The sequence below is a fragment of the Epinephelus moara genome, chromosome 21, assembly GCF_006386435.1.
Source record: "Epinephelus moara isolate mb chromosome 21, YSFRI_EMoa_1.0, whole genome shotgun sequence".
Classification (NCBI taxonomy): Eukaryota; Metazoa; Chordata; class Actinopteri; order Perciformes; family Serranidae; genus Epinephelus; species Epinephelus moara.
This window is the reverse complement of record NC_065526.1, coordinates 21,367,126-21,384,606: the sequence shown is the minus strand read 5'-3', so window position 1 is coordinate 21,384,606 and position 17,481 is coordinate 21,367,126. Positions and strand designations below refer to the sequence as shown.

At 40.6% G+C, this 17,481-nt stretch overlaps 1 protein-coding gene across 1 annotated transcript in view; it reads right to left on the bottom strand.

The window, feature by feature from the left end:
- Window positions 1–17,481, bottom strand: part of b4galt2 (UDP-Gal:betaGlcNAc beta 1,4- galactosyltransferase, polypeptide 2) — a 270,223-nt gene that overhangs the window by 136,106 nt on the left and 116,636 nt on the right. The window contains exon 3 of the mRNA XM_050074739.1: window positions 1,118–1,236. Within this exon, the coding sequence (XP_049930696.1) occupies window positions 1,118–1,236 (119 nt within the window). The remainder of the gene's footprint in view (window positions 1–1,117; window positions 1,237–17,481) is intronic.

Here is a 17,481-nt window from a genome sequence, read left to right as displayed (position 1 = left end):
CTTGGTTTCTGTATAGTTAGGCATTGTGGCAGGTGATTGGTGTTATCTTCATTACTTAAAGTGTCATCCTGACCTCAGTGAAGTATGATGAGGAGGAGAAATACTTAAAACACTTTAATGGACTATACCGTGTTTGACTATGACTAAGTATGACTAATGACTGAACTTCTGGTTGGCTTTTCTTAGATCCAGTACTATGACAAAAAGCTGCATTTCTGCCAGGAAAAAGAAACATATATCAAATTAAAATGAAAAATATGAATTATAAGACCACTTGTGACTAAACATAAGAGATAATAAGATGAAAGCAGCCAGTTACTTAAACTTAAAGCTGACTAAATCATCATCTTTACTATTTTATACCTTTTACTCACTTATTTTTATAATTTTAAATGACTATTTCATGTTTTTAATTAACTATCTCATAACTCTGACTTACTATGTCATAATTTTGAAGAACTGACTCAAAATTTAACTAATAGTCTCATAATTTTGACTTCCTACAAACATTAAAATTGTTATCATGCATAACTTCTATAAAATGTGTGAGAGTGCGTACTTTTTTCCTTCTCTCTTCCCATTTTCTTTTTGCCAAACTACACCTGCCAACTGTATCACCACGCAGAAGGAAGAGTGCATCTACTCATGGATGAGAGGCTGGTGCTCATGACAGCACAAGATGTAAACATTAATGACGTCCTCCTCTGCTAAGCTGTTACGGAGTTAGCTCAGTGGTGCTAGGTGAGGTAGCAGTAGATGCACGCTTCCTTCTGCACAGTGATACAGTTGGTAGGTAAACTTCGGTAGAAAGAAAACAGTGCCCTCCAATCAAGGTCAGAACACGTTCTCACCACAAACAAACCGCACCGAAGTTTGTTTGGAACCAGACTGAGACCACCTCTTCAAGAAGGTCTCAGTCTGGTTGATCTGGTGTGCACCTGACTGCGATTGCTGTGTTCACACCTGCCCAAACAAAATGCACTTAGGGGGCAAATGAATTTGAGTCGATTGAACTGAACCAAACAGAACAGGGATGAAAGCACCCTAAGAGCAAAAATATGTGCTTTTGATTTTGGGGTGAACTGTCCCTTTAAAACAGAGAGAAGTATAAACAGACCTTCCATCGTGGCCGACAGTCAGGAGGCGTGTAGCGGCCTCCTTCCGTCACGTTGGGGTTTTCTTTCTGCACTCGTTCCATCGTCATCTGGGAGCTGAACTCGATCAACAAACGCCCGACTGAGGAAACAAGAGAGAGGGAAGAGTTAGTGAGATGAAGAGGATAACAGAGAAGGCAGAGGGTAAAGTGGAAAACAGATGAGGTAGAAAGCAAGAGAGGGAGCAAGGGATGTAGGGAGTGAGGGACAGAGGAGAGAGAGCTTTTAGCTTCAAAGCAGTACTGTACGTGTATCAAAGCAATGTGTGCAGAAATAATGGTTTCAAGGGATATGCTCTGCATAATGCAGCATTTAATAAGATGCACAGGATTTGGAAAACATATATTCCTACAAAATAAACAAAGACTTTGAAGTCAGTCAGTGTAAACACAACACGAAAGGTAATTACGCTGCTCAGTGATGAAGCCACACCATATGTTATATCACTACAAATCTATCCATCGCTCCTTTGAGTACTGACGGATCAAATGCAATCTAGTCTTGTGTGCAAGAGATTGCGGGCTCAGACTAATTTTAAAAAGAAGGGTTGGCTTTAAATCTCTGGGCCGCACAATGAATACAGCCCCTCGTTTAGAGAGCCAAGATCATTAAAATATACGAGCGAGCTTTGCTGTCTGGGGTCCAACCGAAGTCCTACAACCATAACCTGCATTTTAACAAACCGGCCTTTAAGCACTTCTTTGGCGAAATGTCACTCATTAGTGCATGTTTTTTTCTTCAGTTTCAGTGTTAGACCCACAACTCATTAGGTAATATCAAAGTCTCTTGTGTTAAAGGAAAAAACATATCATATGATGTTTATCTATCCGTGTCCTCCAGCATGCACTGGGGCGGTTTGCAGCCAAGTGAGAAACGGCTGGGATGAGTGTCAGCACCTCTAAATCCGAGGCCATGGGTCTCTGCTGGAAACCGGTGGATTGGGCGTGAGTTGCTGCCCCAAACAAGGGAGTTCAAGTATCTTGGGTTCTTGTTCACAAGTGAGGATAGAATGAAGTGTGAGATTGATCTGCGGTTTAGCACGGCATCTGCAGTGATGCGGGCGCTGTGCCAGACTGTCGTGGTGAAGAGGGAGCTGAGCCAGAAGGCAAAGCTTTCGGTTTACTGGTCCATCTATGTCCTAACCCTCACCTATGGTCATGAGCTCTGGGTAGTGACCAAAAGAATGAGGTTGGGGCTACAAGCAGCCAAAATGAGTTTCGTTCGAAGGGTGGCTGGGCTCAGCCTTACAGTTCAGGAAGGAGCTTGGACATCCGGAGGGAGCTCAGAGTAGAGCTGCTGCTCTTTTGCATCGAAAGGGGTCAGTTGAGGTGGTTCAAGTATCTGATCAGGATGCCTCCTGGGTGCCTCCTGTTATGGGTGTTCCAGGCATGTCCAACTGGTAGGAGGCCCTGGGGCAGACCCAGAAACACGCTGGAGGGATTATATATCTCATCTGGCCTAGGAACACCTTGGGATCCCCCAGGAAGAGCTGGAAAGCGTTGCTGGGGAGAAGGGCGTCCGGAATACTTTGCTCAGCCTGCTGCCCCCCACGACATGGCTTTGGATTAGCGGTTGAAAAGGAATGGATGGATGGATGTTTTGCCCTGCTTCTAAGCAAACACTGATACTACAAATGCCACATATTAAGACTAAAACCAGTAGTTAACTGATCTCCATTGTTGTCTGTGTATCTAGAGCACAATATGCCTTATTCTTCTGTTCCATAGACCTCCACTGTTGTCCAAAATGATTAAAAACATATCAAAGAGCCACAGTGTTGCACTGGGCAACATGTTTCTTCATTACAAATAAGCAATGGGCATTGTAGTATATTTCCAGTCAATACTGCATGCACAATTCTGCTGTAGTAAATACACACTACCACACGTGAGTATTTGTATCCATCTACGACTGAAAATAGTCCCCAACAAATGCACTCCTCTTTGAGTAACATTTCCTGGAAACCATAATGCCCAGCTGTATAACTGAAATTAGTCAGCCTTAAAAAAAATATAGAAAAGACAGTATATATTCCTCGCCTGCTTTTAAAGATGTACATCTTCACTAGCAATGAATGTGCTTAGCGCTGCAGGCTGTGGTATACTTGAAACAAACTGGCATAGGTAGAGTTGTTGGACCACTTCTAAAGAAGGCTGAAGTACTTCTACCTGTTATGAATGAAACATTTAAAGACAAGGGAAAAGCCTGTCTTCTTAGAGAGGAGAGACGTTTGATAATCGTTAAAATTGGGAAAAGGGTTTGCGGCGCTGCACTCGGTTCTACGTACAAAAAGCGACTGAAGTAGTTCTGTGAAGAATGAAAAAGAGCTTTATGGAGACGTTCAAACCCTCACTGTAAAAATGCTGATGCTTTCTACAGTTGAACAGATTATTATGAGTTTTTAAGTCTTTAAGTAGTTGTTACTGATGTTACTGTGCTGAAATAGGAAATGAGTTCACTCAGCATTACATCAGTGCACCTGACTAAAACACCAATTTTTTTTGTGGCTTGAAGAGGGTGTGCTTGTTGTATTGGCAGTTTCAGATAGTTACAACAACTGCTGTGACAGGTTTCAGACGCTGTTTGATGATTCAACAAGAACTTCTTTTAAGAATGCTGTTGCCTTAAGTGCTATAGATAAGGAAGGTGTTGAGGGCTGGACTGGTTTTGGTCCTTTTACAGGATTTGTTGACAATAAATCTGCTGACTGCAGCACCTGAATTTCCCATTTGGGAATCAATACAGGTTTATCTAATCTTTTCTTTTAACCAGACTATTCTTTAAGACATTCAGATGATTACAACTACCAGATAAATGATTATGTTTCCACTGATCAAAAGTATAGATAATGTATGTGTTTTGCTGCATGATCTGTGTACACAGTATGCACTGCAGAGAGGAGACAGAGAGGCCTACATAGGTCCATGACTTAATAATCCACTTAGCATTGACGTATGAGCATTGTGTTGAAAGGTCTCCTCCAATCAACGCTGCACAGGCGAGCAGCATGATCGATGCCAACAAGGTTACATGTTCATAACACACCTCTTTATCATACCCACAAGAGCTGAATGCAAATAGTCCCGACAGCATTCCCCCCGAACACTTCCACCCGTCACCCTCCATCCTTTCCCATGTTTATTTTTCCTTTTCCTCTCTCACACTAATGAGACCGTAAGTGGAACACGGTGTCTGCATCTTGTCCCAGTATAATGTTAGTTAGTGCTCAAACAGCAAAAAAAGACTCTTACAGAAAATACAAGCATATAAAGATGCTATTTTTAGATCTTAAGTTGTGCTGTTGCTGTTTTTTGACACTAAAATTTAGATAATTAATGCAGTTACCTTTCAGTACCCGCTAAAAAGTGCAGTAACGTCTTCTTTAAAAGTCTCATATTAAATATATACTTTGAATTTAAACAAAGAACCCAATTAAGAGACCTGTATCATGTGTTATTTAGGGCAAGTTGTAGATCCAGTACAAGGGATTGAGAGCATTGTGTGTTTTTAGTGCACTGTGTCTCTGCGGCATTCAGGGCTCCCTCACTCTAATATCAGTGTGCAGCTGCACAGTGTAAAACACTGGGGTTTCTGGAATAACTGAGTGCTGTATTTAGTGCTGAGGGTTGAAAACTCAGCTTCTGTCTGAACAATTATGCAGCAACATGACTGCACTAAAAACACTCATAGCCCAACTCTGAAATAAATCGATAACCATGCAGAGTTAAGGTTAAGGTAAGTTAAATACAGACCAAACGCGGGTTAATTTTTTGTACGGCATAATTCTATAGAGTCAACGCAAAGACAAAGATATGTGCAAATTCACGCTGGGCGAAGCAAACAGATGCGAGCACACATCCACGTAAGTTGAAATGTCTCAATTTCAGCAAAAACTTTGCATGATACTGTGTTGCGAGAGCCTTTCCCAGCATTCCCACATATCTTCATGAACATAATTTCACAAGTTTTTCCCTGACTTTTCAAGGACCTATAATAAAATTTCCATGACTATTCACAATGTGTAATGCCAACCTTTCTGGAAACTTTGGGATTCACAATCCTTCACAACAGTATTTTCCTCTAATTCAAACAGATGCAGATTCAGACTCCATTTAAATGTTATTCTGGCTAAATGACATAAATCAAAAGAGAAACGGAACGCAGGGAGAAAATTAAGAAATGTACGTGCTGTTGAACAAAATGTTGTCATGCATCGACACATATTAGAGCGACATTACGTCAACAGCTACAGAAAATAAGTTTTCTGTTATTACAATACATGAAAGATTATCCACTGAAGATTACTGTAGCAATTAATTTCATTACACACAACCAAATTCTATAACACTTTTTTAAAACGTTCAAGGACTTTACTTAGAACTTTAGAACTTTCTTAGGTGTGGAAAACAAGAATTTGAAATTCTGTGACTCTTCCAGATTTTCCATGACCATGGTAACCCCGCTATTGGCAATGAGGTGCTCCTGAGGTCACAGACAATCAGGAATGGAGGACACACTTATTGTCACTGTCTGTGGGCACCTTTCTTGCAAAAAGTTCAGATGATAAGACTGACACCACTCTCGTGTCTTTGTGTTCAGTGTGGTGCTAAAGCCAAGGGCTCAGCTTAGCACAAAGATGGGGAAACAGCTTGATTGGCTCTGTTCAAAAGCACACTAAATTACACATATCTTGTTTGTTTAGTTCGTACACAATCAGAAATGTTGATACAACTATTTGTGGTTTTCTAAAGAGTTCTGTGCTGGAACTTTTTCTAAGTAAGAAAAGCAGCCAGGTGCAGTGATTCCCAGGAGTGTTGTCGACCATGATTTTGTCAGGCAATTAGCAGAGATGCTGCACATGAATGCTGGGTGGATGGATAAACTGTTTCTCAAGATAGCTACAGCACATAACTCCCAAAAGTGCTATAACTTTTCTCATCATATTCACATTGATGACTTTGCTTGCTCAAAGTTTGTCTTTTGCATTAACCACCAGCTCACCTCATCAATACAATGCTGTTTGGCAGATGACCCGGAAATCTTTTGTCTTGTAGGAAAGAAACACTAGGATCTAGATTTTGTCGAGCAACAAATACTTAAAACCAATTTATGAGCTGCACAGGAAGTGCTTAATTGGTAATGATGGACTCACGTGTGTGTTGTTGTTTTGATTTTAAAAGACGGTGACAGGCAGAGGTCAGAAAGCTTCCAAATAGTCCGGTGACGTGAGGAGAGAAACCTTTTAAAGTAAACACTGACATCATCCTGTTTTACTCTGACACAGAGGACATGAATAATGCAAAGTGTGTGCGTGCATGTGTGTGTGTGTGTGTGTGTGTGTACGTGCACCGTAAGAGCGACTGAGAGGAAATGTACGTGGGCATGTAAGAAAAAAGGGAGAATGTGGGTTTAAACTAATGCTGGTGGAGGAAGAAGTGATAAATGAGACTTCTAATGTGTGTGATAGTGCTGCAATTATCTCACACGCACAAACACACATGCGCGCACGCACGCACACACACACACACACACACACACACACACACACAACATATCTAATGCTTATCTGTGTGGTGATATTACAGTAATACATTATAATCGTGCTGCTTGATCGCTCTATCTGGGACACCCACTGCACTTTGGGGGATACATCACTGCTTTGTCTGCAAATATACACCACCGCACACACAAATATACACACACAAACACACACACATACTGTATACACGCACCAAATCTTCAACCCCACAATAATAATGAACCAAATCTCTGAGCTATTAGGTTAGTAGCACATGTACACAACACACTGAGAGGATACCTGAGGCTGGAAGCGCTCTAAACACACACACACACACACACACACACACACACACACACACAGAACGACTCAGCCTATTTGAGACTGTGATTCAGCCCGGGTCAAACTTGACAACATGAAATAGAAACGGGAGAAAAATGGGAGCATCCGAGTGTTATGTTGGTTTTGAGGGTTTTTGCGTGACATGGCATCCATCCTCAGATTGTGATTGCTTCGGTTTCACTCTCTTCCTGTCTCAGTTTGTTTGATTTGTTCTGCCCTTCTCACCACATGATTCAAAGCTGAAAGATCACTGAAATATTAAAGACAACATTCACACCTCTCCTTCCCTTCCTATCACTCACACTCTCTCTCCACCAGGCCAGTGGTTCTGAATGTGGGATCCATGTGTAGACGTTTTAACAGGTACTGGTAATGGAGGCTTGACCCAAGACTTAAGCGGGGCCAGGTCCAAGTTATAGTTGGTCTAATCTGTTTTGGGTCGGGCTGCACTCTATTGCTGCAGATATCGAGTCTGTGTGTCAATCATTTCAGGAGAGAAATGTGTTTTTTGAGGTGAGACTGAGAGTGTGAACTGTGAAGTGAACATGAACTGGTGGAGCTTCATGCTGCTGCTTATCTCTCTATTTGGGTCGACTGCATTTTGGAATGTGTCTAATAATCCTAAACTCTTTTGCAGACAGGGACTCTTGTTTATTTCACAATTTATACTCCCCTGGTTAAGGGAGGTTTTCCATGCGTCCACTTTGGATAGGGTGCACAATTGTGGATCAGTGAAAAGCTCTAATTTGTGGTTCCAGAGAATTCCACAGGCAAATCAGAAATTTTAAATTACAGCAAAACATTTACTGACTTCAATCTGTTCCAACTACAGAATGTCAACTCTTACAAAATGTTATATCAGAGGACTATCTTCAGTTTATTATTTATTCATATCATCAATACAATTACTACAAATGACACTTTATTTTGTTAAAATAGCATATTTAGTTTACCAGTTAACCAATAAGCAATCAATTTATAGTGTACAATGTTGTAAAAAGTAAGCAAATCCCCACCTTTTTAAGATTTAAATTGAGCATAGCATGAGTTCAGGCAGAACACGATCAGCTGATCTCAAACAGCCAAATCAACTGATGGAGCAGGTGATAGATCACGGGATTCCTTTCTATACAACCAAATGGCGAATCTCATTCAGGGTGCCCTATTTAAACTGCTCTGGCCTGCATGTAGGCGCATGGAAGGGCAGGAGGGTTTGCTCTCTCTGCAGGCACGTGGAAGGGCAGAGAGGTGTGCTCTTTCTGCCTGAGGTTTTCCATGTAGGCATGTGGAAGAGGCTTTCTGCGTAGGCCCAGGAAAAGCAGAGGGGCCCCAGAACAGAGCCATACCACCAAATATAATACCTCAAATGGAAATAGAGTTGTCTTTGACTTAAGTGTTCATGACTGAACTGACAATTATTTGAGGTGATGATGAACTGATAAAAATAGTAATTTTTTTTTGCCAAAATAGTTGCACAAATGTCCTATGTTAAAGGGAACCTGAACCAATTTCACATATTTAAGTTTAACACGACTACACATATGAAAAAAGCTGTATAAAACTCTTTTGTGCGTCCGCAGGAAACTGGGCAAAAAATATTACAGCATAACATGCCCGAATCTCAAACTAAATTGTTGATAGTCAAGTTGCATTGTGGGTAATGTAGGTGCCAAGCTTTTAAAAAAAGAAGAATGCGTGGAATTAAAAAAAGATGATGCTTTTTGCCTGTCGCGAGTCCAACAATGTTACAAAAACGCAATGCTACATCAGTGGAGTACGCTTTTAAAAGTAACTACTTTTAAACTGATTCGCAACTACAAGTACGAGTCATCAAATCTACAACTACCGTGCAAAAGATCCAATACGATATTATCATGATACTTAAGTGACAATACAATATTGTTGCGATTTTAAATATGTTGCATATGCTGAGTATTGCAAGAAAATATATTGTGATTTATTACCTTTTTTCAAATGTAAATTATGCCCCTACAGGAAAACTTTTCTCAACATCTGTTTTATCTGATAAGAAGTTTTCAGTCTTTTCATCTGATTTTAGTCATTTTCTTTTGCAGCACAATGTATCTAGTGGACTGACAAAGCAATTGATTATATTACTCTAATAGGCGACCTTAAGTTTAATTTGTATTTGTCATATTAATAAGTTATATAATGTAAAAAATCAATACTTGACACTGTGTGATGATACAGTACTGCCACACAAAAATATCACAATACTATGCTGTATTGATTTTTTCCCCTCAACCCTACTGCAAAGGATTTAAAACTCTAGCAAAGTCTACACATAAAGCTACATTTCCCACTGAAAAAAGGCATCATCTTGTTAAAGTCTGTATTTACTGCATTGTCTAAAGCAGTGCTGTGCATAACAAAAAAGAGACGAACTGAAATTATGTCTTTGCTCAGTGATTGCAATCAAATCTTAAATATCTCACCACTATTACATCTTCACACCAGAAACTGTGTGCTAAATCAACACTAACAAAACATCTCCCTGCACATGTCCCTGCTTGGGATTAAATCTGAATAATAAGAAAACACTAAACAACTTTCTCTCTCCTCTAAAGTCACAGAGTCACCGGTGTCACTGCTCAGGCCATCTGACCACATAAACTACAAGTACACGACAGGCTGGTTGTTAATCAGCAGTCCCGTCCTGAGACTTTTTGAGCCTTCATGTTACTTAAGTGACAACTGAAGCAGTGCCAGGGTCAGATTTCACAGAGAGAGTTTATAATTGGGTTTGGTTCTTTGGCTTCAGGATGAGGGGAGAAATGAGAGTCAGAGAAAGTGAATAAATGGGGGAAAGGAAAAAAAAACGAGAGAAAAGAAAGTGAAAGGAGAGGAAGAAAAGAGGGAGGGAGAAATTGTTCCTCTCCTCCTGCCTCCCACTGACACAGACTCTGTGACAATAGAGACTTTCAGCTCTTTGAATCTTAATAGCCCGTCCACTCTCCCTTTCTCCTCTCTTTCTCTTGCTTTCAATCATTTACAAGTGCCTCTACCAACTGTGGACTGTAATTGCTATTCTTTCAGACAAGGGGAGAAAGAGAGAAAAATAGATGGAGGTAGAGGAAGAAAAGGAGATTTGATGGAAGGAGGGAATGAGAGGGAGGAAAATGTGTGTGAGAGATGAGAATGAAGGGAAAGAGAAAGTCAAACAGTTATGTGTACAATGCATTTTTTCTTCCTCTTCGACAATATATTTGACTTTGTTTATCTCTTTCTCTTTTTGTCCTCATGTTGTCATCCTCTCCTCCTGCCAAGAGTCCTCAATGTGGATCTATCCTCTGAAAGAGGCTGTTTTCAGGCATGAAACTATGTGTTTCTGTGCCTGCATGTATGTGTGTGTGTTCGTGTGAATTTACTGGATCGGGGGATTAATGGTATCGAGGAATCTCCTCGACACGCAAAACATCCAGTCATCTGTTTGTGTGGGTGTGTATTTAAGGCTAACACCCAGCGAGTGTGGGCTGGAGAAGAGGAGATAAAGGGTTAACGCTGGTGTATTCACAGCTCGCAAACAGCACAAGCACAAAAGGTTGGAATGAACGCCGCAACATCCGCGAACTGACAGCTTTGTTGTCACAAGCCGTGTTGCTGGAAAATGAAACCTGGATGACAAAGGGAAACATGAACGTTATGAAAAGGGATAATTTGAAAACGGTCGGTTCTTGGATTAAATAAACGTGGCTGCAGTTTCCTTGAGAGCACAACAGAGAAAATTTTGGCCCAACTGAATTTGTCAATGACTGAATGATAACATAACCTTGACAAGAAGAAGTGTTGAAACTGTATTTATGTCTTGCAGGGAAACAAATAGAAATCAAAAGGCTTCTTGGAAAGCAAGCAACAACTTATGGTTAGAAGTAACGCCAAACAACAGAGACAATATGGCATACACATCCCACAAATCAACAGGAAATAGAGAGAAACAGAGCTGCAAAGCGAGAGGATTATTTCAGTTCATTTTCTGTATAGACAATGTTCGGTAGACAGACAGTGCCCCAGAAGTTTGGATTGCATGAATCTCTCCCAATTTATTCATTAAAAAAGGAATAACTGTGTTAAAAAAATACCGTGTAATTAAAGACGTGACGGGAGAAGTCAACCGCGACTCCCAAAGTGCATTTCCCTAAGAAACATCTGTTCATAAAGCTTAAAATTCTGCAGCATATGCCGCTAACGGCAAGTGGAACCTAAAACTTATGCTTTCTAGAAACACGACTCATTCAGAAGTTTGAATCAATTTACTTTCGGATTATGAATCTGGCACGGCTCTGAGTTCTGTCTTCTTCTCCGCAGCAACAGTAATCAAACTGATGCAAAAAAATCGAATTCCTCAGAAACAAAGCGCAGAAAATGGCCGTGAAATAAACCCGCAATATTGTTAAACCATCCAGGAGACTCCTGTATTGCAATGTTAAGAAACACTGAGGATATCATTAAAGGGAGACGTTCAAATGCAAATTTAAAGTGGGGAAAATTACTTCCAGAACCAGCGGCTACTGCTATTTTGCATTTCTATTAGCGACAGAGACAGTGATGACAACATTAGCCAGGTAGGACCAAAGCAAAACCAGCAGCAGTATGATGAGAAAGACTGAGAGCTAGTCGGATTATTAAGTCTTTGGGAAAGGGGACTGGTGATGACTGGGCTGATATTTGTTCTCACCTTCCTGTGGTCTTTCAACAACAGTACAGCGAATATTTTTACAGATTTTTGTGTAATACTTCAATCAAAATTCCACTGAAACTTATTCTAACGTGAAATCAAAGACCACACCTACCCTTGGATTTCTTTTGTTCACATGTTCAGACACGCCTGCAGCCATGAATTAGTTGTTTTCTGGTGTTATGTATGACAAACAACCTGTGTGTATTCAAACTAGCTGTAACAGGAAGTTTCATTAATGAGTGTGAATTTCAAGCTGATGAATGTCGCCTAATTATAGCATGAAACACTTCAGTATGGATTCTTGAAAAAGAAAAAGAGGGGGTCTGGTTCTTACATCAAGTAAGAGTACATTTATCAGCATTTCCTGAAGTACTACTCAATGTTCTATTCAATATCAGTGTTGTGGATCATTACCCAAACAGGGAAAGCAAAAAGCACTTAATGGCTCATATCCATGTGCACAGTATGTTCACCACTGTGTTTATGTTCTGAGACGGAAGAGGTTTGCAAGTAGGGGGGCACGAAACAGATGGAGAAGGCATGTAACAACAACATCGTATCCCGGCACAAGAAACAGGATGTGTGGAGGGGGAGACAAAGACGACATCAGACAGGAAAGGAAAGAGCATGAAAGAAAGGAGGGCACTTTTCGAGAGATAGAAGGACAGCGGAGGGAGAATAAACAGACAAAAACAGAAAAGGAGAGGACTGAAACAGCTGAGGACACGGAGGGAGATAACAAAGGAAACAAAAAGCTAAGGGAGTGACAGATACAGATTCCATGGCAACACAACAGCAGTGGAAACAAAGGTGTTATTTCAGCGCTCTGCAGCAGTGTTACTGTAACTGTTAGGTTTCTAATTTGCTCTGAATCACAGCTGCCATCCAGGAGAACATTCAGAGACATCCATATTAATGTAGCACATGAACCATTAATGATAAACAGTGTCATTGCCTTAATATCACTTCATTTATTAATGCATAATCAAACTGCCTATTTGTTAAAAACCTTTAAAATACCTTATTAATACCACAATGCAATTTCACACCTCTTTTATTATAGTCATACCCCCCAAAGTATGACTGTATGACAGAAAACCAACAGGGACGATATGGCCTGTATGGCTGTGACTGGTTTCTGGAGTCAGCCTCAAGTGGCCATTTGAGGAACTGCAGTTTTTGGCATTTCCCAATGGCTTTATTTTGCAAAACTGGAGGTTGCAACTTGATTAAAATGCCGAGCTCTTCAGCAGAAATAAACATGTTTACAGCCTGGTACAAACAAATGGTTTGGGTTTCTACAGTTAATTTCAACATTCGTGACAACTTTACAGGGGGTGATTATTATTTTTTTTTTTAGAACACACCCATTTAATTTTTATTAAGGCCCAAAATCATGCATAATTAATCACAGGCCGCTTTGACTGATAGGCTGTTTGCCGATATTGTCCTTGGCTTCTCAGTCAGAAACACCACTCGCTCCACAGCGGCAGCCTCTCACCCAAGTATGGTCACTTCTGATTTCAAAAAAACAAGATGGCAACAGCCCAAATGCCAAACTCCAGGCTTCGAAATGGCAGTCCACAAACCAATGGGTGACATCATGGTAGCTATGTCCATTATTTACACAGTCTATGATATAGACCCAGAAAAATGGATGGATGGATTAACAAATAAAAAAAGTATCCATTTGTTTGAATGCATTTATTGCTAAAGATTGATACTTCCTCTTTATGAGACGGTGAGCTTTCTAGCTACTTTAGCAGGGTCGGCCTAATGTTCCCAGGGTCCCATGTCTCTTCATATAAACTAGCATAGTTAGAGATTGGTAATGGCTAGGTTTGCACTTCAAATGGCGGAAAAACAAAGGGAGATAAATGTTTCAAATGCAGCTTGAATGGTAAAAATCTGTTCAGCCACTGTATCAATATCTAAAGTCAAGAAAACTGTCTTGCCAACAAATTGAGGGTTAAGGTTTCAAAGAGTATAAGATCAGTTGGCTATAGGTCGTAGCATAGACTGTATCATAAAGATGGACGACATGATATGTCCCCAGAAGTGAAGCCAAAACATCTGGATCGCCTCCTGGAGACTGGCTACAGTATAGAGTTTAAATCTCACCCCCTCCATGTGAGCAGATGAGACATAGGCCAAAAAAACCCTCAAAGTACACATCGAATACATTTTTCCCAAAGATGGTGTCTGTCATTTTAGGTAGTTCTAAAACACTGATGTTTGGTTTTAATAAGTTATCTGATGCTATAAAAAGGGTGTTTGACATTATGATTGACAGCTGTGTGTGCCAGTCAGTGTGCTCGCTGTCAAAGGCACTACCAGCAATTGGTCGAACCAGTGTACAAGCGGAAACTCGATACCGCAGAGATCACCACTGCTAAGACTTTAGCTTTAAATCATGACATCAGCGCACGATGGCAGCAGCCGAAACCAGGAGATTTTGGCTTCTTTTTTGTATGCTGGAGAATGTGGAGATGCATTTTCTATCTTTATATACCATCATCAAGATGATGGTGGGTGATTTCAACATACTGACCGAGGAAAAAGTACACTGCACATTTGATGTAGGAGCAAAGGCAGCTGAGAACATGACACCCTTTGAAAGGTTTCCTCTTGTTAGGGGGGCATTGAGGTGAGGAACACAGGACCCTGGGAACATGTAGTACTGGAAGTGTTTGCTCCTGGTCTAATGGTTGTGACTGAAACTCTGTAAAAAAAAAAAAAAAAAAAATTGAACATACCGACAACAATCAAAATAATTCAACTTTCAAGTGTGCAATTTTTTTTCTTTTTAATGAGGAAACTCAATATTTGTTTAAAGCCCAGCAGACACCCTGTAGTTGTGTCTCAATTCCATCACACATACTAATTATAACAAGTTGATTAACATCATCCTGTTAATCTGAAATTGATCTATTCCAAGTAATGTAGGGACGGCAGCCACAGTAAAACTGTGCTGTGTACTGGCTCTACCGACCACGCAAACATGTGCGCATTTCCCTGGATGCTGTTTCTGGCATGATTTGGCCAGTTCTCCCTATTACATGATATCAAATCTGCATGACTGGCAGTGGAGTCGACACTACCATGCCAGCATGTGTCTCTGTGTGAGTGTGCATGTAAGTGTGCATGTGTTAAAGCATGTGCATTTGTGTTTTTGGCAGTACAGCTACAGGTCTCACTGCCACTGTCCAGCTGGCACCCTGATGTGGTAGCTGGCACATAATGCTATAACACACACACACACACAGGCACACACACACACACACACACACATTGCAAATACGAATCAGTATCCTGAATCAGCTGTAGCCAAATGTATGAAGACTCCAGGGTCATGATGCTGTGAGCCATGGACTGTATAAAGAAGTGGACGTAGCCTCCAGGTCTGAAAAGTGAAGTGAATGCCGAAGTGCCAGAAACCTGCATTCCTTCTAATGGCCAGCAGGGGGCGACTCCACTGGTTGCAAAAAGAAGTCAGATTGTACACAGTAGACATGGACAGGAGCTGACAAAATTTTACTGATACCAGTGCCATTATTGATCCTGCTTATTGGTCTGATTCTTCCCCTACTGATTCCTTACCAGTTGTGTGGGTAGACCTTAACAAGTTTTAACATCAATGCAGCTGTTTTATGATATCAAGACAGTGCTGAAACAGAGTAGAAAAAAGGCATCTATGTCACACAGATGTACAAAATCTGTGTGACGCTAATGTCACTATAACAGGACATTTACCCCTTGTAATGGCTGTGCTGTTTAGTTAGGAAGAAGTGCTCAAGAGTGTTGAATACATGGCATTCCTGGAATTTAAGCCAATGTTGCAGAGACAGATGTTTCAGCATATTGCTTGTGTTTCCACTTATACTTGAAATGACATTTTACAGACATTGCAAGCTGCACTGTTGTCATCTTCTTTTGATATGAAGACACACTTTGGACATTTCTTTTTCTCCGCCATGACTCCTTGTTGCAAGTTTCTAACAGCCGAGTGGTTTGACGTCATTGTTTTTCAATGCACAACTATAAGAAAAACATGCCAGCAGGAATTGATAAGCTTGGAGGCATATGATTCTGATGGATCAGACATTTTGGAACCCCATCTGGATTCCTGTCCCTAACAGTAGAGTCCAATTGCAGCTGTGCAATTGTTCCTGTCACGCAAGACATAGGCTAGATATTGGTTTATGTTGGACAGGAACATCCTTTTAACTTTACTGACTGCTGTATTGTCTTGTTGATGAACCAGTGGTTATGTATTTGGTTTGGAGTGCATTTTTACTCACTATTTGTGAATTCTTAAATATTCTTTTACCATTCTTTCTGACTTTGATTGAAAAATGTCTGGTAAACTGCTTGCTTTGTGTTTCATTTACACAAGTACTTTAGCAGCTAACTTTGTTGATCATAAGGGCTAGTTCTAACCTAAAATGCTATCATGTCAGTTATGTTAACTGTCGTAATTTATAAAGGCTAACAACAAGCTTGAATGGCATGTCAATAACATTAGCTGCTTACTTTGTTGATCATAAGGGTAATCTAAGGGTGCTTTCAGACCTAGAGTTGTCTTGCTTTGGTCCGAATCAGGGACTAATTTTGTTACAAAGTTGCATAATTGTCTAGAGTTGGTTCGTGTTGTCACGGCAGCATTTACAAGCGGACCAGACAAAATGCCTTGCACAAGAAAACTGCTCTTGATTGGCCAACCGATCATTGAAGTAGAGTACACTTGCAAGATAAATGTGACACTTTCTAATGTCACAATGGAGGGACAACTACGCAGGTTGATTTTAGCGCTGGTCATCGTGGACTATATTGCTGTCATTGTTCATTTTAGTCAAACCATACAGTTTGAAAACGAGGCGCGGCTCCAACTAGAAAACAATGTTTTGATGCATTGGATGTGCTGAATGTGCATATTAAGGCAGTACAGGAGGAGGTGCACATTAATAATCCTCCAGGACTGTAACATGCTCATGTTTAACCCAAACAATGTGTCATGTGACTGCAGTTGGTTCAGATCCAGGTCGGAACACGTTCTCACCACAAACAAACTTGAGTTCAATTGAACCAAACCAAACAGGGCAGTTGTGAAAGCACCCTTAGTTGCTGACTGGCTAATATGTTTTGACTGAATACAGATATATTATCGAAATAATTGTGTACAAAGTCAAAGGAGATTATGCTAAATTTTGAATTCAGCTGAGGTGTAGGAGCATTTTCTGCACACTTTTAAATATACAGTCTCAGAAAACAAACAAGAGCTCATTGCGGGCACATGAAGTACAGTTATTGCATCTCATAAAACCCAATCAGTTCTCAAAATCCTAACAATACTAGAATGTCAATGTGGATGACTACAAACACAAATTTACTAGTGTATCGTCTCCTCCTGACCTAGCAGGGGTTTTTTTTTTAGCATTGGTTCAAACAGAGAAGGAAAAACTAAGCACTCTTTCGGGGAGCGGTTCATGTCAAGCACACATTTCTCTCTGAAGTGAATCTGACATTTGACATTTCTGAAGGCTGCGCTTTGACACTTCTTGCATGCATGTGTGTATTTGCATGTGTCTGACACCTACACACATGCAGACTCACATAAACCCATCTGAGAGTATCAGTGTCAGTGTATCAGTGTCCCTCTGTTCACGTCTGTCTTGATCTTCCTCCGCTTTAATCTCCTTTCCTTCTTTACTTGCTGGAATTTCTTTCTTCTGTCCGTCACCATTAAAGGCTATCCAAATACGTCCGAC